At 39.0% G+C, this 27692-nt stretch overlaps 1 protein-coding gene across 1 annotated transcript in view; it reads left to right on the top strand.

Moving 5' to 3' along the window:
- LOC119799100 (E3 SUMO-protein ligase PIAS1-like) overlaps positions 1-27692 on the top strand; it is a 94579-nt gene that overhangs the window by 23520 nt on the left and 43367 nt on the right. The window contains exon 2 of the mRNA XM_038308836.1: positions 25591-26086. Coding sequence (XP_038164764.1) covers positions 25591-26086 — 496 coding nt within the window. The remainder of the gene's footprint in view (positions 1-25590; positions 26087-27692) is intronic.

Raw genomic sequence — 27692 nt, 5'->3', positions numbered from 1 at the left:
GCCCTTCAGTGCTTCAGGTGATGTCTAAATAAACCAGGTGAAACTAAAATATTTCCACATGAGGAGTTCTGGATGGAGAATATTGACAGACAAAAACATTTTTTAAAATATTTTATATATAGTATTTTTACAATTTTGGTATAATTACTGATCTAAGTGGGTTGCTCTGTCGGGGAAAGGCACATTTTACATTTAGATTATGTTTTAGAGTCTCTATTCTTCAGTTAATGATGAATCACTTACTAAATTAGTTGACAATTATTGAAATAATCAATTAATATAATTCATTTTTTCAGCCCCAGATAAAATACCTGAAATGGGCGACACAGAGTAACTACAGCCCAGATGTTCAACTTTTATAGTGAAGTTAATATTTTAATGAATGTATTATTTTGCTTGATATAAAGAGAGCATAGTAGGTAAAAATATAAGAGGGGGGTTTACCTCTGCATAATTCTATATCTTCAAAAGAAAATACTGTATTTACCTTCTCTCTTAGTCATTTAAATGAAACCATTTTCAAAGTGGAAAACAGTCCTAATTCCACATTCATCAGAGCCGCTGATACTTCAAACATTGATAAACAGCATCTAATGAGTGTAGAGCTTATAACATTTTTATTAATGTAGCAAAATTATGCTTTACTCTTTTAACAATGAATTGCTCTTATCAGTACGGATGCTCACATCGAGCATAAAAAAAGGCATGCATATTGCATAGCACCAATGACACCTGACCAATTGTGTCCCTACCAAAGTTCAAATCAAACCTACGCCCTTGGTGCTGACTAGTATTGGAGCCGCTAAGTAGCTAAAGTTTTTGAAGTGTAACTCAAGCCAAGGTTAACATAAACAATAAAAAATGGAGCTGTAAGGTTGTATTTTAATCTTACTAGGATTTTCTTTATCTTTTTATGAGCTTGGTTAGTTGTTTAGAAACCATCTTGGTTGTAGTTGAATTTTAAAACATGTTGGTTCATGCTTTCGTCATCATAACCCTGCGTTTGGATATTCATTCCATTTATACTTACATGTGCCTAACTATGTATTAATGGTGTCCTTTGTTGCCTTTAGCAGCACAGGCAAACCTACGTAGCTCTAAAAAACCTACTTTTACTCCTGGTTTTGAAGGAGGTAAAAATTCACTACTTTAAAAGATCCGACTGTAACTACCAGCACCCCTCTGCTTACGGTCTATGCTTCAATCAGGCTAAGCTAGGCTACGTTAGCTGCCACTTTCTCATATCCTGACCATTGAGCCATACATGGATTCAGGGGGTGGGGTTATGTTTGTTCAGGGAGTGAGTTGCACTTTAATAATAATAATTGCACTTAATTGATTTCACATTGGAGAAATTTACCCCTGCATTTAACCCATCCCCTTGGGGAGCAGTGGGCTGCCATCATGGGGCGCCTCAGGAGCAGTGCGGAGTTAAGGGTCTTGCTCAGGGACCCAGAATGGCAGTCTGTGGGGTGGGACTCAGAACCTCAGGATTCCAACCTCTATGCCCTAATCACTAGGACACCACTCCCCTCCACTAGGCTGCCACTCCCGTTAGGTTGAGTTTGGTAGCTGATGTAGCCAAATATTTGATGTTAAGGTGTTAATATCGTTTAAGGGGTGATGTTTATGTGTTTTCTATCCAATATAAAATGAAGCAACCAAGTATAATAGATTTCTAGCTTTCTAGATCAGCGTCATGTAGTTAGATGTGCAGCTCAAAGGGAGCGAGTCTTATCTATCTAGGCTGTCAACTTTCTCTGAATGAAACCCTGGACTCGACTTCAGAAACGTCACCGCAGTCCATATATGCAGTCAAACATCAAAGAGGCTCCTCTCAAGATAAAAGGCATCTGCGGTCCTGCCCAGCCTGTAGTCTCCTGCTCGCGTCTCTGCCATTCCCCTTCATCTCAAGTCCTGCCGACCTCTGCCAACTGAGTTGCATTAAAAGGCTGCAGCAGAGCGCGGGTGCAACTCCTCTGCGTCTTTTTGTCTCCAGAGGATTTGACTTTAGTGTCTAACATCCTTCTTTTCAGCAGTACACCTTTGGGAGGGTCACTCTTCCCATCGTTGGGTAATTATGTTAGCGTTTAAGAACGATGCACGTTGAACATTTGCTATCTTGGCCTCAGATCAGAAACACCCTTGTCAACATTTCACGATACTTAGACTTGAACGCAGCTGGTTTTAGATCCCTATCTTCCTGTGGCAAGCTGGGGCTAGACTTCAGTAGCCTCAGGTGAGGATGAATGGCATTTAATAGTTAAAAGTGAAGTAATTCAGAACCAGGTTCAGCTGGGTCACCAGATCTTATCGAGCTACGGGAAGACCTTCCACTTATCTGCATCTTTAGCCTCAAAATGAGCTTTTGTTTGAGCCACAATGCCCGCTGTGATTGGGGTTCTAGAGAGAAAAGAGAGGGAGAAAACAACAGGCGGAGGCATTTCATAGTTAAGCCTCAGTCAGAGAAGCTGGAAGGCTAAGAGGTGGGGGGATGGGAGGACAAAAAAGAGTGGAGGAGGCTGGCGCTCAGCACACAGCCCTGTAGCCCAGAGTTGGGGCTTTATATAATGGCCAGGTAGTGTTCAACCTCTACTTCCACCCCCATCCACCTACACAACCACACACACATCCTGCAGAGACTGCTTGGCACAACAGGCGTCTCACCATCTCCCAGCCTCCAGGGATTCAAAAGAACTGCATTACTGTTCACCTTCTCCACACCAAATAAAAAATAAAAATCTACTCAGGTTTATTTTAGCTCTCCAGGTAAACAGGGAAAGCTCAGATGTGTACCACACCTGGGTTTTCACCCAAGTTCAGCAGCAGGAACAGGTGAAATGAGGCACTCATTGATTTTTACTATTCCTGTCGATGGCTGCAGGTTGTATTCTTGACAGAAATTGTGTGCTTTTCTTTATCTGTTTTTCTTTTGATAAGAAATACAATTAAACAGTAGAAGTTTTATCGTGAATTAGCCAATCGGAAAAGGATGGGGAAACAGAGCAGTCAGGTTTGTCTTCAAGGATTTCATTCTCTTTCATCTTTATTAAACTTTTCAAAGAAGGACCAGGTCAGCATATTTAAGCATTTGCAGGCAAAGTAACATTTTGAGAAAAAAAAACACAAATATAAATGGAAAAAATATAGCCGATGTATCTTTAACTTCAAAGTCCAGATTGCTTCCAAGGAGCCAGAGCTCCTCTTAGTTTAAAAGGGGTTTTAGTCTGAAAAGTTTGTTTGTTTGTTAGTTTTTTTCTGCTCATTTTTAGTCCAGTACCTTGTTTTGGTCCGGTAAGCCACCACACTCTGACATCTAAATCAGTCAGACATAAATAACTCCAGGGATATGCTATTGTTGTGCCAAGGTATGGGAATTGTTTTTTTTTTTTAAACACTGTGATTTAGACTCATATTTTATCTTTAGCTGAATCCATGAAAACACAAGACAAAAGAAAGTTGTAGAGAAAAAAGTGAATCCTGCCACACAATGATTCCCAGACAATCATTAGCTGAGAGCTGGGTTTATAGTTGATGATTAACTTAGCAATGATGCATCTCAGGTCCTGATACAGATTGCCATTGGATTTCTAGTTTCGTAAAGATGTAATATTCTGACACTTTTTTTATTTTAGTTATTTAGCCGTGGCCCCTCCTTTAGTTTCTTCACAATATCAAAATGCTGTGGCGGTCTTGGAAGTTTAGGACCACTTCAGAATATTTATTATTTACAATTAATAACTCTACGGGGTTATTCAGGGGGGGGGGGAATAGGTGCATGACGCTTAGGGTCGATCTACACTGTTCCAATGGGAAAAATAACAAGCACAACATCCATTTTTTCTAAATAAAGACAAATGATACTTTCCTACAACCTTTGCTAACAAATAGATGCATATATTTAAACATCTGTGCTTTCCAGATAAAAGGTATAGTGGATAAAACATCTTTTCTTTTGTCATTACTTTTATTATTACTATTAACAATTATTCTATATAAAATTGATATTTAAAAGTAATATCTACAAAAATTTATTATTTACTAGGTTTTTATTAAAATAGTTAATTATCAACGAATGTCACTGAAGACCGCTAGATGATTTGCATTTTCTCTTTACCCCATATAACACAAAATCTAGTTCTGAAAAGAGCATGAATTCTCTACTTATCTTTAATTTTAGTATATTGATGTGCATAAAAAACCACAGTGTTTTTGTTGTCAAGTAATTATGAATATATCAAAAATTAAAATGTTTTTAATATTACAATTGAGAGTATTACTGCTGCCACCGTCTGTATTACAGGGAAATAATGGTAGGGGTGGCCAGAGGGTTGGCCAATGACCAGCTAAGGGTGGCCATGGCCACCCCTGGCCCCCCATCTAGCTCCGACCCTGCCTCTAACCATTTAAAGAAATTAAAAATGATTGTAGAAAATACATTCCAATGTGTACAAGCAATTAAGCTCATATGTTTAATAAAAATAACAAAGTATTTATGAATGACTCTAAAAAGCCTCAATGTTTAGGAGGTTGACTAATTCTGGTGGGTGATCTATAGACTTAGAGCATATGTTTGTTTTTTTCCCTCAGTTTCCTGTCTGGCAATGTGGCAATGAGAATAATTATCTTGATGCCAAAAAAGGACCCAACAGATTTTGCTCTCACAAGTTGATTAGTATGTCAGTGTATATGTATATGTACGGCTTTACATATAGATTTGCAATACCGTACTTTAACTCTAATATGCAATTACCTTCCACTGCACTTTAATTTAGATAGCTTCTGTCCAAACTTTATTTATTAATTTTATAGTAAAAGCCATCTGTATATTATGCTATTGTACATAACTGTAAAAACCCCTTTTATAGTGATATCCACCTGTACATTATATAGGGTACATATCCAGCTGTAAATTTAGTTCATAACACTAGTTATCTATATATTATATTCATAGGACAAATCTATTAGTAAAATTCTGTTTATAATGGTAATTATCTCTATATTTATTCAGTAGAAACCCATGTCATGTATTTATGGATCCATTATTTATCCTGCACTTGCTGCTATTGCACTTCTGGTTAGACCTAAACTGCATTTCGTTGCCTTGTACCTGTACCTGTGCAATGACAATAAAGTTGAATATAACCTAATCTAATCTATCGCTATAGTGTTCCGCTTGATTTATGCATGTAAATAGCTTTATTATAATTATGCAGGGAGTATTACAGATTATATGGACACTGCAATGTAAGTAGAACAGGAAAGGGAAAACAGGAAAAAGGGAGAAAAGATGAAAGCATATGTTTAGAGTGTTGTCTGTAACAGATGGATCTTCATTTTTTTTCTCAGCCTCTGCTTCTGCCTTTATTCCTTCTTAAAGATCTACATGTAGACAACATTTGTACATTTCTTTCTCTTAGAAGGCCTGAAGATCTTATGCCTGGTTTCAGATTTTATATTCAAAACCTCACAGATGTTAAAACGTCTATGTTTTATAAGAAAGGCATAAATACCTGTAGCTTCTTTTTGCTGTTCTTTTGAAGCTTAGGTTCGATGTGCATTTGGAGCATATATGCAGCAGAGAGCCGTCTTTGTGATGTATATATATGACTAATCAAAGCTTAAACGGGTCATATTCTGCTCGTATTTTCTTACGTTGAAGCTTTTGCCAGCAGTGTGCCTGGTAATTAGATTAACTGTTGGATCATAATCTCCAGAGGCCTGTCTCATATAGCTATAGTTGGAGTGTTTGTTTTAGATAATTGATTGCAGTGTGAGCTCTAAAAGCAATCTGGATGTTTTCATACACTGTGATAAATGCCTCCCCCCAAATGACTGTGAACACTTTCTGAAGTGTAAATTCAGGAGATTGCTGAAGGCTGAGAGTTGGAGTCAGAAACAAGGTGTGGTCTGGAGGCTTATGTTTCAATGCATTACTTCTTTGTGTCGTCATAAAAGAAGAGAACTATTTATGGTATTCTGTATCCCCTTATGCAATGGAAACAAAGGAAGTATGCTCTAAGTTTAGCTACGAAGGCTTTATGTAACTGATTATTTCAGCTTTTTAATTAACCCCGACGTTAAGTGTTAGAGGAAATAATCCTGGTGACCGATCGCTTCATATATGGAGGAAGTTTCTCATTTTCATTTTCACATAGACTTGGGGAAAATGTTATTGTGTTGGTGTCATATGACTGTGATGTGGCTTAGTTCTGCACTTGAGGTTTTGTGCATGCATAAACCATTTGGCCGGCACATGCGATCACTGTGAGCTTAATTATCTCCCCTGATGTGTTGCTGTTGACTCACTGCATCCCAGGCCTTCAGCACGGCTGCAGCGGCTGTCTTTAGCATGTGGCTTTTACTTGAGCTGAGGAACCATGCATTATAAGTGATATCCAAGGGAAAAAGAGTGGAGCTGTTCTTTTTAAAGTAGAATTCGGATGACTTTGCTCTCTAACTTTATTTTAGAAGGCTGCTGTTGCGAAGGTCGATTGTCATTTTAAATACGATTTGAATAAAGCCAAATGCTAATGCAGATTAAGTGCACTGAAAAAGACGTAGATGCAGTAATATCGCTGTCACCATCACTGAATCTCAAGGTTTTCCATATCACACATATGCAAAAACTACACTCTATGTGCTGGAGCATATCATGCATAGTTTCTCTTCTGGCTATGTTTTACTTCTCTGAACAATAACTTTAAAAGTGGCTAATCAGCTGCTATTAATATATGTATATTGTGCAACATTAGATGAATGAAAAGATTGACATTTTTTCCTGATTTTTGAAATAGTTTGATAAAGATGGCTGCATATTTTGTACGTAGTTTTATTTTGGTCATTATTTTGAATATTAAATGAAACCTAACAATTGTTTGGCAGATAAACTTAATCTCCCACAGAAATTAACTCCAGATAGTTTACTTTAAAGGATCTAATCGCTACAAAAATAAATGATCTAGCTGTCTAATTCTATATACCGTATTTTCACGACTATAAGGCGCACTTAAACGTCTTTTTTTCCCCTCAAAATGTGCGGTGCGCCCTATGGTGCGGTGCGCCCTATGTGTGTTGTAACTGCGACTTTTGAGACCACCTCATTGAGGAGATGATGAAAGAGTGGCTGAATGTAAGGAGACCAGGTGTTTTTTTTTCCACCCCTCATCATCGCTGTTAATATGTAACTCCATGCGTGCCCATCTCACAGCTGATGTGAAAAACATGGGGAAACAAATTAACGCTGTGCTCGCTGTTCAACCGCTCGACATCGGTGTGAACCGGACCCAGCAGGTGCAGCAGAAGCAGCGAGTTTACATGCAAAGTCAATGGTTGACGCGCGTATAGGTGCAGCAAAAGGTCCCGCAGCGCGTTTTGGTGCAGCACGTCGGGAGCGTTTAAGCATCTGACGCACCGCCAACACGCTGCTGCTCCTCGAGATGGAAAAGTTTTGCTGCTGGACGCGCCGCATCAACCAATCAGAGAAGCTGATCTGGGAGCTTACAGCGAGACAGACACAGCGCTCTGATGACAAATGATATTAAGGCATATGAAAAAGGCTGGATGGATGAGGAGATGATGAAAGCGTGGCTGAGGGAGGTGTATGTGAGGAGACGATGTGGAAAAAAAAGGTCAATCAAATGAACGCTGTGCTCGCCGTTATCCCAGGGGTCTGACAAAGGAACTTCAACCGCTCGACATCGGTGTGAAGCGGCCGTTCAAAGTAAGGCTGCGAGCGGCGTGGGAGCGATGGGTGACAGACTGAGACCACAGTTTCATGATAAATGGAAGGCAGCGCTGGGCAAGTTACGCCACCGTTTGCGGATGGATTGTAGATGCTTGGACTAACGTGTCTGCTGGCTCTGTTGTTCAAGCTTTTGCAAAAGCAGGCATTATTTCTGAGGAGCCGCGCTGCACGGAAAGTGACTCTGACAGCGAAGAAGGAGAAATGGCATGTCTGATTTAGCCCAGCTGTTTAATTCAGAAACAGAGGATGATGACTTTGATGGGTTTGATTAATACTTTGTAATAAATACATGAATAAAGCACAATCATACTCAGTTTTGCTCCCGCTCTATTTTTCTACCTGAAAACTTAATTCAACAGCAGCCTCTGGGCGGGTCTCCTCCTCTTCAGCGCGGCTGCTGGCAGGTGTTTTTTCATCTAAATAATCTAAATCTTGCAGCTATATTTGCTGTGATCAGTGGGAATAAAGTAGTTTTAATATGTTTTTAAGTGAGAAAGTCCACCTGAAAACTTAATTGCAGTCAGTTCATCCAGATTATCTATTTCTGTCGGAGGCGCTCAGACCCCCACATACCAGCGGTGCACCGACAGTAGAAATCCTTTCATCAGCAGCCTCTAGGCTGGGCAGCCTCCGGGTTCACGCGGTGGCTGGCAGGTGTTTTTCATCTAAATAATTTAAACTGCAGGCACCAGGATACCGGTAATAAAAGCGAACATATTCCGTCGGCAGGTTTCAGGATTTTAAGTTGATTTAGGAGTGATCACAGCGCTGTGTCATCTGCGATGTGTCTGTCTCACGGCCAGCTGCCAGGTTTGATTAATACTTTGTTATAAATACCTGAATAAAGCACAGTCATACTCAGTTTTGCCCCCGCTGTATTTTTAAATACGCAGTAGAGGTATTTAAAGGTAGTAGAGGATATGTACCTGTATATAAAAAACGCGCCCTATAGTCCGGTGCGCCTTATGTGTGTGTTAAATACAGAAATGGGACACATAACTGAGAGTGCGCCTTTTAGTACGGTGCGCTTTATGGTCGTGAAAATACGGTATTAGTTTTAGACTCTGTCCATTAAACTGGACTTTGAGTACTTTCAATAGAAAATGCTGCCTAACTAATAGGGCGGTAAAGATAAGAGGATTATTTTAAGGTTATATTTCCAAGTTGTGCATGAAAGAAGAAATAAGGAAATAAAGCAGAACACATTTGATATCAGTCTGAAAAGTCTTTTTTCTAATGAAATCCATAGTGGCAGGTAGAAATAAAAAGTAATTTTCTCTCAGAAAACTTAATCATGCAAGCTTGGATTCTGCAAACCTTTGCTGGAGGGGATTATCTCAGAAACTTGAGCGGGATGCCAGCCAGTCTCCCGTTTCAGAGGCCACTGTGTCTCCCGACAGATAAAACGGCCCATTCAGGGCCACTCGGCCACCGGCCAGTTTAAACCTGTCTGCCCTCATCAAACAGGCCTCCATGCGGCCTGTTTCCTTTCATTATGGCCTCAGTGCATCCCGCTGCTCGGGGATTCAACACTGACAGGTGTGTGTTTCCCATGAAGATGAGGTTTAGGTCTGTATGAGGATGTCTGTGTAAGCTAAAGATGAAGCATAACTCAGTTTGGGGCTTATGCGGGTTAGTTATAAACAGGTGTTTATAACTAACTGGCGGTTAAAGGAAGTGCTAGAAAACATTTATTTCGCATCGATCCTATCACATCAAGGGTACTTGTTGTGATTTTGATCTCAGCTGAATCATGAAACAATATCTGTGTGACCTTGGCAGATGTCATCTGATCTGTGGAGGTTGTGGACTTGAGTTAATGACATTCTTAAAAGAACAAATAACTAAACCTAAAACACCCGGTAAGGTAATCATTGAGCTGTGTTCTTACTGTGTTAATTGGTTACTACGGAAGCATCAAGTTTTACAGGAATGAAACCTCTAGTTTGATCCGCTTTGAAAAACAGGTAGATATTTTTGAAATCCTTCTGATTTCTTAATCCCTAAATAAGGTCCAGCTCATGCAAACATATTTCAATGTTTTCTGTAAAAAACAGACGGCTGTTATGTGCTCAGAATCTCTCCCTATAATTAACTTTTTTATTTAAGTTTGATTGATTGAATCTTATCATCATCACTTTTCGGGATGGAGTTTTATTACAGGCTGTCAGAAGTAAACCCCGATGAGTCATTCACAACCTTCCTCTATTCATTTTTAGGAAATTACAAAAACTTTTTGAGATGTTGCCGGATGACAGCAGTAGTTCACATGAAGGCAAGGACACGTAAAGTCAGACACATGCCATACCGAGTCCTGTCCTCGCTTTCATTTGGAAAGCAAGAATTTGGTTTAACTTAAGGTATAAAAGTTACATTTGTCTTACTTATTAAATAAAATGTATCAGGTTTTTTGTTTTACTTAGGGTAACATTAGATCACTGTTTTTTTTTTTTTGTTCGGCTCTACTTGCCTGTTTACATTTCTGTCTCCATGCTTCCTCATCCCACCTAGTAAACAATCTGTAGGCTCTGGAATTTTCTTTATGGTCAGAGGAAGAGGAAGGGGAGGGGAGTGATGCATTTAGGAACACTAAGAAAACTCAGCTTCTAATAAATTAAATGCAGATGGGCAATGGTAGCTTTGGTACTTTACACAGACATCATGGTTCTGGACAAATGTATTGAAAGCTCCATTTCTCCAGCTCTTCTAATTTCTCTGCGGTATTCATTTTCACCTCAATGATCAGGAGCGCTGAACTCAGTGTCATAAGGTGTGAAGGAATTCAATATAACCATTTTTTCATAATAAATTTAATTTAGTTGATTTATGTATCTCCAATTCTCAGCACATGTCATCTCAAGGCACTTTATAGAGACAATACAGTTAAATTTAAAAGTTTCTGTCAAGGAAAACCAGTTGATTACATCCAGTCACTGACTTGCAACACATGCTCCTACCGGGTGAGCTTGCATCAACAACTGTCGCTTGCATTTAGTCGTTGACTCATCAGAAATCCCTCATACTGAGCATGCATGTACCGACAGTGGAGATGGAACCAGGCTAAGTCTGAGCTGCCATCTGACGAAGGAGGTTCAAGGAGACAGAGGCAGACATACAGAAAGAAGCAAAGATACAGAAGGTAACCGTCAAACAGGCGGCCCCATCCAGGAAACACACAGCTCCATGACAGATTAGCTCCATGTCAATTCTCATGTCAAAAGATAAAAGAGAGTATAGTTAAAGAAACAGGACTACACTGAAAAACAGGCCACGCTCCAACATCTATAAGCAGAGATGGTGGCAGCAGCACAGCGTATATTTCAAGCCAGGATGGAGTCCCAGCCCGGCAGGAACAGACCAATTTAAGCCGCTACGACTGGAGAAAGCAGAGAGAACATGAAGTATTGAATGGAACTTAACAAATGCTGCAGAATATGAGAAAAGTGGTCTTCGTGTCATCCAGCACCCTAAACATATAGCAGCGTGATTATAAAAAAGACCAGGAGGTATTGGATAGGTAAGCCATGAAGTTGAAAAGGCTCTACCTACAACTACCTCTACTCACCCAGTGCCAAAGCAAACATCACTGTTTATAACTATAAGCTTTATCAAAAAGGAAAGTTTTAAGCATAGTCGTAAACGTATACAGGGTGTCTGCCTCATGGACTAAAACTGGTAGTTGTTTCTGTATTTGCACCTGTGGGATTCAACTGTGTGTAATTTTTGTCATGTTAGCTGGGAAATAAAGGCTGAAGTGTCCTGAGGTGTTTCTCAATAGAAAATTATTTTACATTGTCTTACAAAGATGTTTTTATTAACTTTGTGGCTAAATTATTGGAACCTTTAATTTTTTTTTCATTACTAATATAGTCGTATGTTTAAAGATGTCTAAACGACAAATGCATATTACAGTTTAAGCACTGCTTATTTTTACAATCAGTAATTTGATTTAATTTGATTTATACTGTAAAATTTAAAACATATTATAGTGATAGTTTATTATTAAGTTCTGTTCAAACTTCTTTAGTTTAATTGAGGCACAATTAGAGCCTTGCATAGACATGTAATCTCTACCCCCCCCCCCCCCCATGTGTCCATCTTACCCTCCACCATCAGCATCACCGCCCTCCCATGCTCCCTCTTCCTCCCTCCCCCTCAATCCAGTATTTTCACTAGAGCTGTGGAGAATTTCATTCGCATTGGAGGCTCAGCTGCAGGCTCTCTCTTTCCCCATCCCCCACCTTCTCTCCATCAGTCATTCACGCCAGCTCTGGACAGAAAATTATTACCCTACACACTGCTTTTAAGACTGACAGGAATCTATTGGGTGTCTGCAAGTCTCGAAAAACCTTAGAAATATTTCCAGGGGAAGATTTCAGTGGCTGCTCAAAAGCTCTGCATAATTTGACCCTCATATGCAGAAGTGTTCGTTGCAAAATGATTGGCTCTCAGCTGTCAGGGAACGTTACACAAATTGGCCTTCAGGGACATCAAAATTATTGACTGTCGCTATTGCTGCTTGATGGATCCGTCTTTTTCTTTCAGATATTGGGACACTTAGCTGAATTATTTAATAAAATGGTTAGACATAAATTTTCTAAATTACAAGTTAATGCAAAAACGTATATATAACCATTTCTTTTGAACTCTTTAAAGAAAACTTAAAATATTTCATGGTTTTATGCCTTTCTTTAGGAATGTTAAGGCTAGAAAAGCACATTTCACAGGAAACATAGAGAATAACATCATAGCTCTGATCTGTTAGGGCGTCACAGTTTAATATTCTGGCCATAAAGTTAGGATAGTTTGTAAAATTTGTAAATCCTGCTCGGCCCATTAGCAGTAAAAACACTGCATGCTCAAAACTGATGACCTTAATTGTTCATTTGCAAATATCATTTTTAATTTGATGCTTGAAAGGCGGTTGAAAGAAGCTGGAACGGGAACATGTTTGCCCTTCTGTTACATCACTTTTTTTTTTTTAAGCCACCTACTGAGCATTTTCAAACTAACAAAACACTAATTGTTGAAGCTTTATGAGTTAATTTATTTCCCACTCTTCATTGTTTTAGAACGTTGTGTCTGGAACAGTCTGGGGTTTCCGTACTTTGAGCTTCTAGTACCCAAACTCTTCAATTCAGTTTATGTATATAGTGCCAATACACAACACATGCCATCTCAAGACACTTTACAGTTCACCAGATCATGATGTCAAATTGATTCAAAGTTTTCTATCTAAGGAAAACCAGTTGATTGCATCGACTCATTCCCTCACATTAAGCATGCTTGTAGCAACAGTGGAGAGGAAAAACTCCCTTTTAACAGGAGGAAACCTCTAGCAGAACCAGGCTCAGTGTGAGCGGCCATCTGCAGAGGCCGACTGGGGTTCAAGGAGACAGAAGTAGATGTAGAGAAAGAAGTGGAGATACAAAAGGCAACTGTCAACCAGCTCCTCAGATGAACCTGTCCAGGAAACACAGAGCAAGGCAGACAGGCTCCAAGCCAGCTCCCATGTCAGAGGATGAAGAGAGCACATCCAGCCAGTCACAGTCAGAGAAACAGGACTACACTGAAAAACAGGCCGATCTCTAACATGTATAAACAAAGGTGTTGATGGCAGCAACACAGCTGATATTTCTCTCTTGGACGATAAAGCTATGCTGTTAGAACATGTGCAAAATGTGGCGTGGCATTGCGGCTGAAAGAGGTAGGGATGCTCTGCTGGACCCCAAATATACCTTTACGCAGTAAGGTTGCTTTCAAATATGCGCAATACTCAGGTTAAAGTTGACCCACTCTTTTTTATGCACCCAAGGATATCATGTTGTGCAGCAGGAGTCATCAGTGTGCTCAGCAAAGGAATGCCATGGTTATCCAGTGCCTCTCTGAAAGCAGAGTATGGTTGGTCAGCATCATCTGTTGCAGATGCTGATGTGAAGAATGGTGCTAAACAACTGTGTTCTTATATAAATGCATGCATGCAGCCTGCAGGTAGCAGAGATTAGCCTACCCATATTGTTCTTTTGAATGTTGTGAGTTGGAAAGTACACCCCCTTCATTCCATAATTCTAGCTGCATTGTCTTAAAGCTTAACCGACCTTTGATCTCAGTGGATTGACTGCTATGATGTGGGTTGAAGAATGTGGACAAACTGGTAAATCGAGAGCTCAACTTAATCCTCCACAACTGACGTCTGTCGGTCTATGTCCTGCTCCTTTACTTGAAACAAGGCAGAGGAAGTGATTCATCTTTTTCTTGAACTATGGCCTCTGACCAAGAGGAGACAACTCTCCTCCTGGGTATTTGTGTGTTGAAGGACATAAAGACTAGGGTTAGGCAGTCTATCAATGAAATCTGTCGACCTTCATTGATAGACTCAGCCCTTCAACCATCTTCTTTGTTTTGTTTTTTTACCAGCGACTTATTTATTTTTTTGGTTTTACTTTTTTGGATTTATGGGTTAAATCCAAAAAAGTACCATAAAAATTAAATAAACACACAAACAAAAAACCATAATGCTGTTTTAATGGTGCACACAAAGTCCTTCCAGCTGCAGCTTTTTCTCCAATGTCTCCGTGCAGCAACGATTTATCTGCTTAAACTTGAGATAGAAACAAAGAACTTCTCCAAACTTATCTTTTTAAACAGCAGAACCTGAACCAGAGGCTGTTTTTATGTTAAAGGTGGCGTCGTCTGTTACAGCTGGATTTTAACACAATAAACACAATATTAAACAATAAAAAAAAATAAAAAAGGAGTATCTAAAAGGATGTGCACTTTCCATTAAAAAAATATCCACCCCAGATTTCAGTCTGTTGGATTTTGCGCCCTTAGATAAACAAATAAATAATGATAATTATTATTATTTTTATTTATAATTATTTATATTATTATTATTATAAAAAACTTAAGTGTCTCATTGCATAAAGGAAACTATTCCCACTGGTTGAAACTTTTACATTTTTGACCAGAAAACTAGCATATTTACTTTCTGGTGTTTAGCAGTGTGTGCAGGTGGTTAACTATATTACCAGCGATGCAGGAGACGCCCTCTGAAGGGGTGCATGTCTTTGCCTTTAAATGCACCTGCTCGCTCATTTAAATTTGCTGGACTGACCAATATCGGTTGGAACGTTTTCACATATCGCCCAGCCTCACGGTAGACTCTATCAGAACTGTGAGATCCTAGCCACTAACATTACAAAGTGGATCAGGGACAAGGGTCAACCCTGATGGAACCAACCTTCACTGGTCCCTGTTACTTTGGTTTAACAGAAAGCAGGTTACCCATAAAAGCTGCTTTGACACTCCTTAATCCTGCTGCTTGCTCCACTAATTACCTAAAGGGACGGTCACTTGTTGGTCCTCTACATGTCACCTTTCCACCTGGATGTAAGGGTCTTAATCAGCTGGATCTGCCTTTCTAACGCCATACATAGCTGATAAGTTGAATTCCTTCATCGTTTGAAAACAATGTCTCATTTCTTAATTCTTGCTGTTCATTTAATGTTTATTTGTGAGGCTAACCTTTTTTTTGTTTTTATTTTTTTATTTAAATGTCAAATTTGGAGTAAATCTCACCAGTTTTTATTATTTTGACCTCATAAAAGTGATGGACAGCCTGCGCTTTACTAGCTGTTAATGCAGATCCCTAAAGCTGCCTTACACAGGCTTGTATTGGGTTTCCAACTAAAACAGCAGTGCAGTTTTTTAGTTTCTTTGTTTCACCCATTAAATCCTTCTAATGTAAAAAAGCTGAATCCTATCCCATGTTGTATTTAAATTTTGTTTTCTGTAACACAGAATATAAAGAATAGGTTCATAGTTTTTATAAATTATCCTGATGTCGAGCTGAGCGATAAGGTTTTACAATCTTATCATGATGTTTTCAACAAAATTGACGATAAAAACACTCTTCTTTAACTCTTTGAAATCATTCTCAGGTAACTGTACAACTGTGATTGTATGCCACAGCTATCAATCGAATTAAGGAATACTTTCTTAATCCTGGAGGAAAGTTACAATCAAATGATTACATAAGTATTGATAAATTAAATCCCCATCTGAATTTTTTTGCTAGTTTTAATGAAGCAACTGCAAACGCACTGATAAATCTAGCCTTCTTTTTATGAGATATCCGATTATTTCAATGGATGCCTTAAAAACTGACACCATTTCCTAATTTTATTTTATCTGTTTTCACATTCTGATTTCCTTTCCAAGAACTTCAAAAGTTACAAACTAATTTGTATCTTTTATAAAACATGAAAACTCAAAAGCATACATTGCTAATGAAAAGTAGAACATCAATAAAGATAGTCTTCAATGATGCATTTACGGACCCCAAAAAAATGGGAGCTTTCAGTGTGCAGAATTGAAGTGCTGAAAAGATTTTGGTGGAACAGCCATTGTGTGGGGAAAAAAAGAAATCATCCACTAAACCGAAGCGGAAGCTTGATGTTGTTGACCGGTAATATTGAGGACAATGATTGACAGCGGAAAGAAAACGTGGAGGAAGGAGGAGGTGCAGTGAACTGTTCATCTGTCTCCCCTTGCCACTTTTTCCCCTCCTCCCTTATTTGTTCTCCCTCTACTTTTTGAAGCCAGAGGAATGTAACACATCCGCAATGTGGTGGAAGTGTGTGTGTTTGTGTGTGTCGGGTTTGTTTTACGCCAGCGTTTGTGCTTTTGTGTATTTGCCTCCCTTTTGTGTATGTTTGCTTTGTTGCAGCATTGGATGTGTGTGTGTGTGTGTTGTGTGTGTGTGTGTGTGTGTGTGTGTGGGGGGGTCTCGGCATGTGTGTGTGAAATGGTCGGCAGCCAGTGTCTTGATCCTTCATGTTGGCAGCAAAGGAAGCGATGAGCTGCGTGTTCCTGTGCACTAAAGATACTGAACACCATCATGTTGAATTATCCACATGGTCTTCTCTGTGTATAAGGTGCAATCTACTTATTTAGAATCTATAGACAGCTGCAGGCGGTTTGCTGCACCTGTGATTGAGCCTCCTGCTGTCCGTCTCTGACTGATGTGTCTTTATGACTGCAGTGTGGCTCGGTCCAGAGGCATTAGAATTGCATTCACATATGGGCGTCTGCCTCCTGCTTTTTTACCTCAGCTGTGTGTGTGTGTTGACAGAAAACAGGTCTGCTTCACACTGTGTGTGGACCTGTTACACTACTTAGCCTCAAGTTTCTGTTTTGCATAAACTCTGATCTTCATATTAGGAATTAAGACATTTTTTGGCCTGATTGGATTGTTGCTAAGAGACTAAAGTCGGTAATTTGTTGCCTGGTTTGCAGCTGAACACAAGATGTGATCCTTGGTGTGAAAACATTTCAGACGGCGCGAGGCGTGGTCAGAGACCAGACTGTAGGTGTGAAACGATCCCATGACCTGGGACGGCTAAAGTCTCAGGAAACAGCGGTTAAGGGTGGGCTTTCACTTAGTGAGGGTCAAAAAGTAAGGTGTAATTCATGTCAATAAAACTGAAACAACTGCCGTGTAAGAAATGATTTTAACATATTTTCTAGTTAAAAACCTGAACCTGCAAATTCTCCTCCTGATGCAATTCATATAAATGTTTGTTGACTGGAATATCTTTGTCTCACTAGTGGTGAACTCATGAAAGCACAGTGGGTCCAGTCCAGGAGTACAATCTGCAGGAACAATAATCAAAATGCAGTAATGTTATGAAAGGAATAAAGGCTCCCTATGCAATCTGGAGAAGTGCGCAATCTGGATTTAATGTTTCCTTGGGTTGGATAAGAATGGAAAAGAAAATATTTCTTTCCATTTTTATTTCCAGATTTAACTCTTATTATATTGCCTAAATTGTGTCCTTCTCTCTAGCCTTCATTTCTTCCTCCCCCTTTGTGCATTTATTCTTCCCCCTCTTTACTTGAAAATATATCTTGGAAATTATTAATAAATGTTTGTATTTATCATATAGTTATCATAAATGATATTAGACTTTGTAGTTTTGAAAAGTTGGACTTTCTAGTTAAAAATTTAAAAAGTTTAAATCCTAGGATTAGCTCTGTTGATTATTATTATTATTTTTTTTTTATCGATTTATAAATGCATAGTTAAAGGTTCCTAAGGGGCCCTGTCACACCTTGCCAATTTAGATGGAATATGCCTGACATCCCATAATCTCCCAAAATGCTGGTATTTGCTGAACTTTCTATGTATTTTTTTAAATTTTTGGCATATATACCTATATACCTATAACTTATCCAACGTATGCCAGAGTTTTTGACAGATTTTTCGTACGTCAGGAATATGCCGTCTGAATCGTCAAGATGTGACAGAGGCTTTAAGAATTCAAACCTGTTGAAACTAAACCTTGTCAACTGGAGGAGTTCTGGATACAGCATGTTGATGGACAAAAAAAGTATTTTTAATCTAAAATGCAAAATGTTTCTGTAATTTTTAATTTTTGTTTTATTTTGGCCTATTAAATGCTCCAAGTGGTTTGCTCGGTCAGCTAAACAGATGTTTTAGATTCTCTACATTTTAGATACAGTTAATTGATCACTAAATTAGTTGACAGTTATTTCAATAATAGGGCCGCTCAGTGACGCAGTGGGTAGTATTGCTGCCTAGTAGCAAGAAGGTTCTGGGTTTGACTCCCGGCCCCGGGTTCTTTCCGCATGCCATCTGCATTTTCTCCCTGTGGGTTCTCTCCGGGTACTCCCGTCTTCCTCCCACAGTCCAAAAACATGACTGTTAGGTTAATTGGCTTCTCTTAATTCTCCTTAGGTGTGAGTGTGTGCGTGAACGGCTGTTTGTCTCTGTGTTGTCCTGCGACTCTCGCCCGTAGACAGCTGGAGATAGGCACCAGAACCCCTCGCGACCCCGCTTCGGATAAGTGTGATGGAAAATGGATGGATTGATATTTCTATAATAAGTTATTTACAATAATCTGATAATCTGAAGCAGGTTATTGGCCAGTAGTTGGATGGAACTGTACCCTATGAGGGGTCCTTCAGGATCAGGATTGTGCGCCCTTTGTTTAGCCATTCAGGGTGGTTCCCATCTCTCAGCTGCTGGTTCATTTGTGTTGCCAAGCGTTTGTGGAGAGCCATGAGTTTCTTAAGTCAGTAGGCTTGTATCATGTTGGGGCCTGGTGCTGTCCAGGTTTTCACACTTTAGACTCTTTGTTGGATGTCTGCCACTGTAATGGTGACTGGATTCTGTACAGGGAGGTTGCTGAGCTACTCTCTCAGAGCAATGTATATATATGTATATATAATTGCCTGTGGTGTATCAAGTGCAAACTCTACTCATAGCGTTTTAGCCAGGGTGTCGCGGCCCTCTATGCCCACATTTTGAACTGATATTCCAGAGAATATTAAAACTTAGATTATTTGTGATATGTGAATGAGGTGGAAAATGAGGCTTTAACACAATATCTGGCAGTAGAACATTGCATTAACACATACCCTGCAACCCTCATTTACAGTCCAGCACTGTAAGAGAAAACATCCTATTTCTACAGTTATTAAATACCAAATGAAGAATTGGAGCTGGACTCCATAATAACCTACTTTGACTTTGAGATTGCGGCCTGTGAAGAATGAGGCTGTGATGTTCCTGTTGTGGGTAGTTTAAGCTGCATAACCGGGCTGCATGCAGTAATAGGCATCTTTGTTCCTTATAATCAGCCACACAAAGTCTAGACATGGCTGGGTTTGCTGGATGACTCTTATCCCAATGCTGCATGTCCATTTTGGCAGCTTTGACTTTTTGTCCATTCTTGTCACTGCAGAGGTGGCTGAGGTGATCAAGGCAGGTTATTAGCTTCTTGCAAGGCTGCATTTAAAATCCAACTACTATGGTTAGGAGCCTCATTATTTGTGTGGGGTAGTACTTAAAGTCCCGATATAATCAAAATTGATGTTTAGGTGTTTTTAATAAGATGCCTTTTGGGCAAAACATCAGCTACACATGGATGGAACAACATATTATGTTTTTTTAATAATTAATTTTGTCTTTTTTGTTAATACACTGAAATTATTCATTTTTTATCCAGTGAAAAAGTTTTTCATATCTTTAATTTCAGAGGAACTATTAAGGCTGATTCCTACGTAAGAGGATCAGGGCCATTAAAAAAAAAAAAAAAGGCCACTCAATAAAACAGAAAAAAAGCAATTGGTTGCTGACTTTAATTTTAGAATTATTCTCATAGAATTATGGCTACATCGAAATGGTAATCTTGTGATAGAAACCCAAGTAATTTGACTTTTAATTCTGAGATTAAAAAATTAGAATTCTGATATAACAATTCAGATTTCTGATATTAAAGTCACAGTTCTGAGTTTAACTTTGTGAGATTGAAGTCAGGAGTTCTGAGATTAAGTCACAATTCTGATTTTAGTCCGATTTCTGACGTTAAGGTCGCAATTCTGACCGTAGAATTCTGAGATTAAAGTCAGATTTCTTAAATTAAAATTGGCATTTTGAGATTGTAGTCAGAATTCTTGGATTAAAGTCACAATTCTGAGATTAAAGTAAGAATTTTGATATAATAGTCAGAATTATTATATTCAGAATTATAGTCAGTGGAGTGAGGGGTTAGAGCAAGCAACAATTTCAATCCCCACTGCCTGCACTCTTGGTCTCTGAGCAAGACCCTTACCCCCACACTGCTCCCCGGGCGACGCACAGTGGCAGCCCACTGCTGCCCAAGGGGATGGGTTAAATGCAGAGGTAAATTTCTCCATTGTAGGACAATAAAGTTCAATTTCTATTTCTGTTGGATACAAAAGTTAGAATTTCTAGATAAAGTCAGAGTATTGTGATTAAATTTAGAATTATAATAATAAATTCTTACAACAAAGTCGTAATTAAATTGGCTTTTTTTTCTTAAGGGCCCTAATCCTCTTCTGTACATTTCTTCTGCCCTACCCTATGAATTAAAATCTTAGTCAGACTGGTGTTGTGGATGACTCCAGTTGAAAATGTCGTGCCGGTTTGCAGAACAGAAACCGTTTTGCTGCCCTCTCACAGAGTGAAAGTAGAACATGTTTTACAGTAAACTGCAACACGTTTGGGGGTTTCTGTTGTGCTCATATTTCCTGGTATTATTGGCGAGCTCTGGTTTTAATTGCACAGCTCAGTTCTGTGGTTGAACTGGAGTGAGAGGTGCGTTTACACCTGGGGCACTCTAGATAAAAATAAGTTGACATTTCCTAGGATAATGGTCGCAGCAAAGTGCATGAAGCTCCACTTTCCGTGTTTTTATTAGTTCCTTTTTGGTTTCTTTTTTTAACATCAGCATCTTGAGAATTTGTCACCTTCACAGAAATTGAAAGAATGAGAACAAGAACAAGAACAGCTTGTATGTACGGTCCGGACTACTTACCTTGTAGCATAAACTTAACGTTACAATTTGATATTTCATTTATCTGACCTCCATGTTCATTTAGAAAGAAACAACACTAAAAATAAACAAAGTGGTTTTCACTTACAGGCAGTGTCTTCCTTATTTTGAAAAGTGGAAGGTTTTTTTCTTTTTTTAAATCCTATTTTTTTTAACTTTCTTTTCTATAAAGCAGCTGCTGTGGTTGGGTGACAGAAAATAACCCACGCCTATAATATATATGGCGTCTTGAAATGTCAACTGAATGCAAATCACAGGAGTTATGTGAAAATTGTTCACTGCAAACTGGGGCAATGTTTGATACGGGTTAATCAAGCCACAGTCTAATTATTTTGTCGCATGTAAAAGATTTATATTTCTAAGAGTACACAGCTGTATTATGGAAGTCCCTTACTGTCCTGCATGGGTTGTCATGAGGGGGGAGGTTTAAATAGGTTTAAAGTTGAAGGTCTTGGTTTGTGTCAGGCTGATTTCACTTTGTGAATTCAGAAATTCAGGTTGTGGGTGGTGGGTAATCAAAATGTTGAACTTATTTTTATGACACTTAACTAATGTAATTGAACTAATTAATTAAATTATATATGGTGCTCCCTCCGTCTGTTCTCTAAGCCGAAAGCGAGGGATCTTATTTATTTCTTCTTTTCGGTGCTATAGCTGAAGCTGCTGCATCCAACTGTCCCGTGGGAGTTTGGTTCTCAGCCTTGTATCCAGTTAGAATAAAATCCTTTGTGGGTTGAAGATTTTTTTCTTTTTTTACTTATTCCAACCCATAAAATCGTCATGCTTAGTTTGTTGTTGTTTTGTTTGGGTGTGCAATGCTTGGACTGCCTTTGTGAACAGGATGGGAAAAAGCTAACTTCATACCTTTTTGTTTTTATTCAGTGCAGTCTTGTGATTTTCTGCTCACAGCAAAGTTGTGGCTGTTTGCATTTGTGGGGCTTCTAACACAATAAATACTGTCAAGTGATGCACCGACATCAAGCCCAGTAAAAACATAAAAAAATTAAAGACTGGAAGAGAACATCACCGTTTTGTTGTGCTGAATAAAATTAACAATAATCTCATCTATTTGTGTTAGAGCAAATATTAGTAAACAATAAAATATCCTAAAAATCAACTATTTTTTGTAAACGTATACATTGGTTGTATACGTATAATAACAAATATTGGGCTTTAAACTCTGGCTTATGTGTATAAAGTCTGATAAAAACTGACTTCAGACAGTTAGATGTAATTTTAAACCATGAATATATCTGTATCCTTACTTTTTGTCAGTACTTCAGTACTTAGTTTTTAATTTTTTTTAAAAATACAGCAAGCGAGGCGATGATTTTAAAAGGCCTTGTATTGATTAAGTGTTGTTTTTTTTGGTTTAACACCCTGGATTAACGTCCTTGGAGTCATGGACCTTATATGTCTGTTTGAACTATAACGAATTTTATGTTTTCACTTATATGTCCATTTAACTTTAAATTTTTTTTTCACACATTTACCTTAAAAAAGTAACTCTACTCACGATTTTTAGTTCTAAACTAGGGCTTTGTTATTTATCACGACTATAATCGCAAATTTACCAAAATTAAATTTTCAAATCGCAGAGACACTCAGTTTTGAATAGATTACATTTAACAATATTGAGGCACATACTTTCTCGCTTCAACCCTTTTAAAATCATGTTTGCCACCAGAGAATAGCTGTTGGTGCACATATCCACACAGGCTACATAGAAGTGAGAATTGTATCCCACAACAGTAACTAATGCACAACAGATTGTGGAAAAATAAGCTTTCAAGGTCCTGAAAACAAACTCTGGAGGGAAACATCAGCAACAACAGCAAAGAAAAATATAATTCCCATTTTTGTTAAATAAAATAGTTTTTTGATTTTTGGCAAAGTAGTAAAGTCCTATTTCAAACTGATACAGCCGACCAATAAGTGAAGCATACAACACACCCAAAAGTAGCCGGCTGTCCTTCCTGCACTACCAGAGTCATCAATAGGAGTTATTACAGTGCTATCCATGTTATATATTCATTAATTCAACTGCTAGATTTAGTTTCAGGTGTATTTAACTAGTTCTGTTAAAAAATATTTTTGCATCGTCTTTCCACCAAATAACAGAAAAGTATCGATAGTGGTATCGATAAAGACTCGGATCGATAAGGAGTATCGATAAAGGTATCGATATCAATAAATATTAACGATCCCCATCCCTAGGCGAGACTAAGTAGGAATTAAAAGCAATTTCCTCACCCCACTATTGTAGGGGTGTAAATAATAATCGTTTTGTATCGATGCATCGATCCAAAAGCCGACGATCCGATGCATCGACACGTCCGCAAGATAATCGATTAATGTTTTTTTTTTTTCCCTCCGGTCTATTTTTATCCATTTTCTCCTGGGCGTAACTCTCCTCCCTCCCTGCGGTGCCGCTAAACTTATTTTGCCCTCCTACCGCGCTTCCTGGTTATACTCTTACAGCAGTTTGTTGCAGCAAGCTTCACACAGACATTTTTAAATTATGCTCAATATTGCAGCGTGGTCTGAGCTACACGCTGTGGGTCTAGATACGGCCGAGGCGGCGAGGAAGTGGGGGCGAGTTTAGTCCGACGACGGAGGGACAATGGGGCAAAAAGAGCGGAGATTCAGCTGGAAAAAGGCTCCCAGCGTTCTCGCGCACCTCGCTCTTCTAGCGGGTCAAACTTCACGAGTTGTTTTCCGCAATTTCGGTCATAAAAACAAAACAAGCCGCCCTCCTGTCTGGTGCACTGTTTGCTGTCAGCTACAATCTGGAAGAGGAGCAGCGGAGCGTCTCTCAAGGGGTCGGTGACGTCAACACTCTGGAGCCTTCTTCTTCTTCTTTTTTTTAATGGCGGTTGGCAAACAACTTATAGGTGCATTACCGCCACCTTCCAGAATGGAGTATGGACCAGACAAACTATTATATTCTCCCTAAAATACCCGTTCTTCTTAGAAAATTAAAAATACTACCAAAAACTACATCCCCAGATGACCTTTGAAACAATTCCCTTATATCTAGTTTACTTTTATTCCTGTCTAACTCTCTACACAACATCTCTCTTTCCTGAGTATATTTATTAAATTCTAAAAAAATATGTTGGACAGTTTCTTTGGAGCCGAGGTGTTGCATTGAACTCATTACACTGATATTGTGCAGTATTTTTGCAGTATTTTTTGATGCAGCTTTTCTACTTCTGTTATTTGCTGTTGTTTCTAAAGAAAATGCATAACGATATTACAGCTTTCATTGATTTATTTCAAACTTGAAACTTTGTTTAGCCTGTAAGGTGTAAAAAAAAAATAATAATAATAATAAAAAAAAAATTAACCGATTAATCGATTAATCGAATCGAATCGTGGTGTATTCTTAAGTATCGAAAATAATCGAATCGTTGGGTCAGGAAATCGATACTGAATCGAATCGCCATGATGGATGTGATTTACACCCCTACACTATTGTGAAAAAAAAAAAAGAAAATCAATTGAACACTGTTAGTTCTTCTCTGCTTGCTGCTGGCGTTTCACTCACACTGAGCTTTTCTCACCGTTCCCCTCTAATGCTGTCGGATGTCTTTTTAAAACCTCTGGCTCAGCAGGCGGGGATGGACTGCACCACCAGGTTCAGCATTGAAAAGCAGCCTGCTGTCCTTTAAAGTAAACGTGCAGAAGTCATTCTGCCTTTAAGCATGGTTTCTGGGTGCTCAGATTTAACTGCTAATGTCGCTAAAGAGCACGACCATTCAGAAATTGAATAGGCAAGAAATGAATTCTTCCCAACACAAGATACTTTGATTGAGAAATGGCTTTAAGAGTTTAAACCAAGGCTCATAAATCTATAATCACCACTCAGAGTTTTTGGTTTTGACCCTAAAATGTCTAAATTCTGCTCTGTGGGGAGATTTGATTATAGGAAATCTGGTTAAGTTTAAATTGACTGGTGTGTACACAATATTCAGCTTCGACTGTGGAGTTGTTTACACTGATTATTGTTTATTCCTGCTTTTTAAAAAGTGCAAATTGTCAAAATTCATGAGCCTCAGTGAGCTTCAGAGCTGAAGAAAATAAAGCAGAGAGCAGATTTGTTCTAATGAAAAATTAGACTTTCCCTAACTTCGGCTCCAAATATGAGTCAGTTCTTGTAAACCCCCGGGATAAAATGCCAAATTTTACAGCCGGCTGAGGTGCATAAAGCAGGTACAGGCTTGCAGAAAAAGATGGAATAGGTTTTATAACTTACTTACTCAGTGGCTACATGTAGTTTTAAACCACGCATGTCAAAGCTTCAGCAGTAGTCTACACATCATTAAACACGAACCTTATGTTTTTGGTGAGGTAACCTCACATTGATTTCCTGATATATTTGATAGAGGATGTAAAAAGTGGGATTGGCATTGAAACGTACATCCTGATGGTTATTGTTCCTATCTCCTCTTATAGCAAATGGTGATGAGCCTACGGGTGTCGGAGCTGCAGGTACTGCTAGGCTACGCTGGGCGCAACAAACATGGACGCAAGCACGAGCTGCTGACCAAGGCGCTCCATCTGCTGAAATCCGGCTGCAGTCCCGCTGTGCACATGAAAATCAAAGAGCTCTACCGAAGACGCTTCCCTGCCAAAATGATATCCCACTCAGAGCTGGCGCTGACTGGGCCGCATCATCCGGCCTCAGTCGGAGTGGTGGCAGGAGGCGGGGCGGCGCTGCCCGCTGGCCTGACGCAGCTGGCGTATGAGGGCCATGCCGGACACGGCGGCGCTTCGTCCCCCGCCGCCTTACTGCCCCTCTCGTTGCTCGGGCCTGGCAAGCACGAGCTGACCGGGCTGGCGCACCACCTGCCCACCTCGGCCACGCTGCACCCGGTCCACCCAGACGTCAAGCTCCAGAGGCTGCCGTTCTACGACCTGCTTGATGAACTCATCAAGCCGACAAGCCTTGGTAAGGAACAAAGTTAACTCTACCTGAAAAGTGAAGATAAGGAATCTTTTCGGGGTTCCTTGCATAAGCCTCCATGCCCATTGAGTTTTTTACATTTGGTCAATATAAAACTACTATGTTCAGTGACTTTGGTGTCAGAAAATGCCTCCAGTTTCTGTTGTGGAAACCAGCGCAGTCTGTTGTTTTCAGACGTCACTAGTAAATGGAGTCTTTTGTTGTTTAGTTTGTAAATTCAGCTGTTCTGTGAAGTTCTTCAAGGTTTGTTAGGGAACATAATAAGCAAACAGCATCATGGAGACTGAAGGAAACACCGTAGAGGGCAGGGAGAAAGTTGAGAGATATAATGCGTTTATAGGTTTTGAAAACAATACTCCAAGCTTTGATCTCACAGAGATTCATCAATCATCCAACGATGGAAGTCCAACTGCAAAGCTAAAACATGGCCGACCACCTATTGAGACCGGCTGGCTGGTAGAGCTTTGATCAGAGAAGCAGTAGTTAGTTCCAAAGCCCTGCAAAATATTATATTTTTTATTTCTATCAACCTACTTTCTTATGTCCGCTCTGAGTCTGTGAAGAGAACGGGGAACTTTTCTATGTTGTGATAGGTTGCACGTTCAGTATTCATGAAGTTATTTACATTTTATTCAGTCATCAGTTTCCGTTTATAACAGTTTTCTTCTAAGAAAATGGACAAAACTCTAAATAAGATATAGCAATGTTTATAGTTTGGGCTCGACAAAATGTACAAAAATGAAAGGTTTACAGTAACCTTTGTAACAGATTTTCTAAGGATGTATCGGAATGTCTCGGCCCCTGTGTTGTCGACATAATTAATCGCTCTCTTTGAAGCGATAGTCTGTGTTTTTAAACAATCTGTTATTACTCCACCAATTAGGAAACCACACTTTGATCCATCTCTTCCAAACGGCTACAGACCCATCTCAGATTTATATCTCTATCAACGCTTCTGGAAAAGACTGTAGCTGTTCTATTAAATTACTTTGTGGAGAAAAACAAAAACCATTACTATTTTGTGTACATTGAATCCACAGAAATGGCTTGGTTAAAATCAACAATGACATGCTAATGGCTATAATGATAAACTATACTGATAAAAAGACTTAGTGTTTTGTTTGGTTTAAAATGGTTGCAGTCATTCCAGTGATGTTCTCAGAAAGGTCTTTTTAAGTTTGTGAAAATCAGGCTCTTTCTGATTCTGATATTTTTGCCTTGTGGCGTATCTTAAAGATCTGTATTAGGCCTATTCTCTTATTGCACATTTTCCATTGTGTCCGATCATAAAGCTCTACAAGGATGTTTTTTTTTATCTGTATGCTGATGATATTCAGCTATATTTTTCTTTGACATTGTTAGAGATTTATTAACTATCTGACCTTTAGGACACCTACTTGTAACTAAATGTGAACAAAATATCTCACTTTTTGGGCTCTCTCTACCCAAACTGTTTAGGAAAGATAGGTTTCATTTTTGATAGTTTGTTATCATTTTAGCATCAATTCGGAAAACTGGTGTGGATTTATTTATTTTTTTTTATCACACGAGAAACATTTTAAGCGAACATCATTAGTGTGAAATCAGAAAT

The sequence above is a fragment of the Cyprinodon tularosa genome, unplaced genomic scaffold, assembly GCF_016077235.1.
Source record: "Cyprinodon tularosa strain WSP-4 unplaced genomic scaffold, ASM1607723v1 ctg649, whole genome shotgun sequence".
Taxonomy (NCBI): Eukaryota; Metazoa; Chordata; class Actinopteri; order Cyprinodontiformes; family Cyprinodontidae; genus Cyprinodon; species Cyprinodon tularosa.
This window is presented reverse-complemented; position numbering and strand designations above follow the sequence as displayed.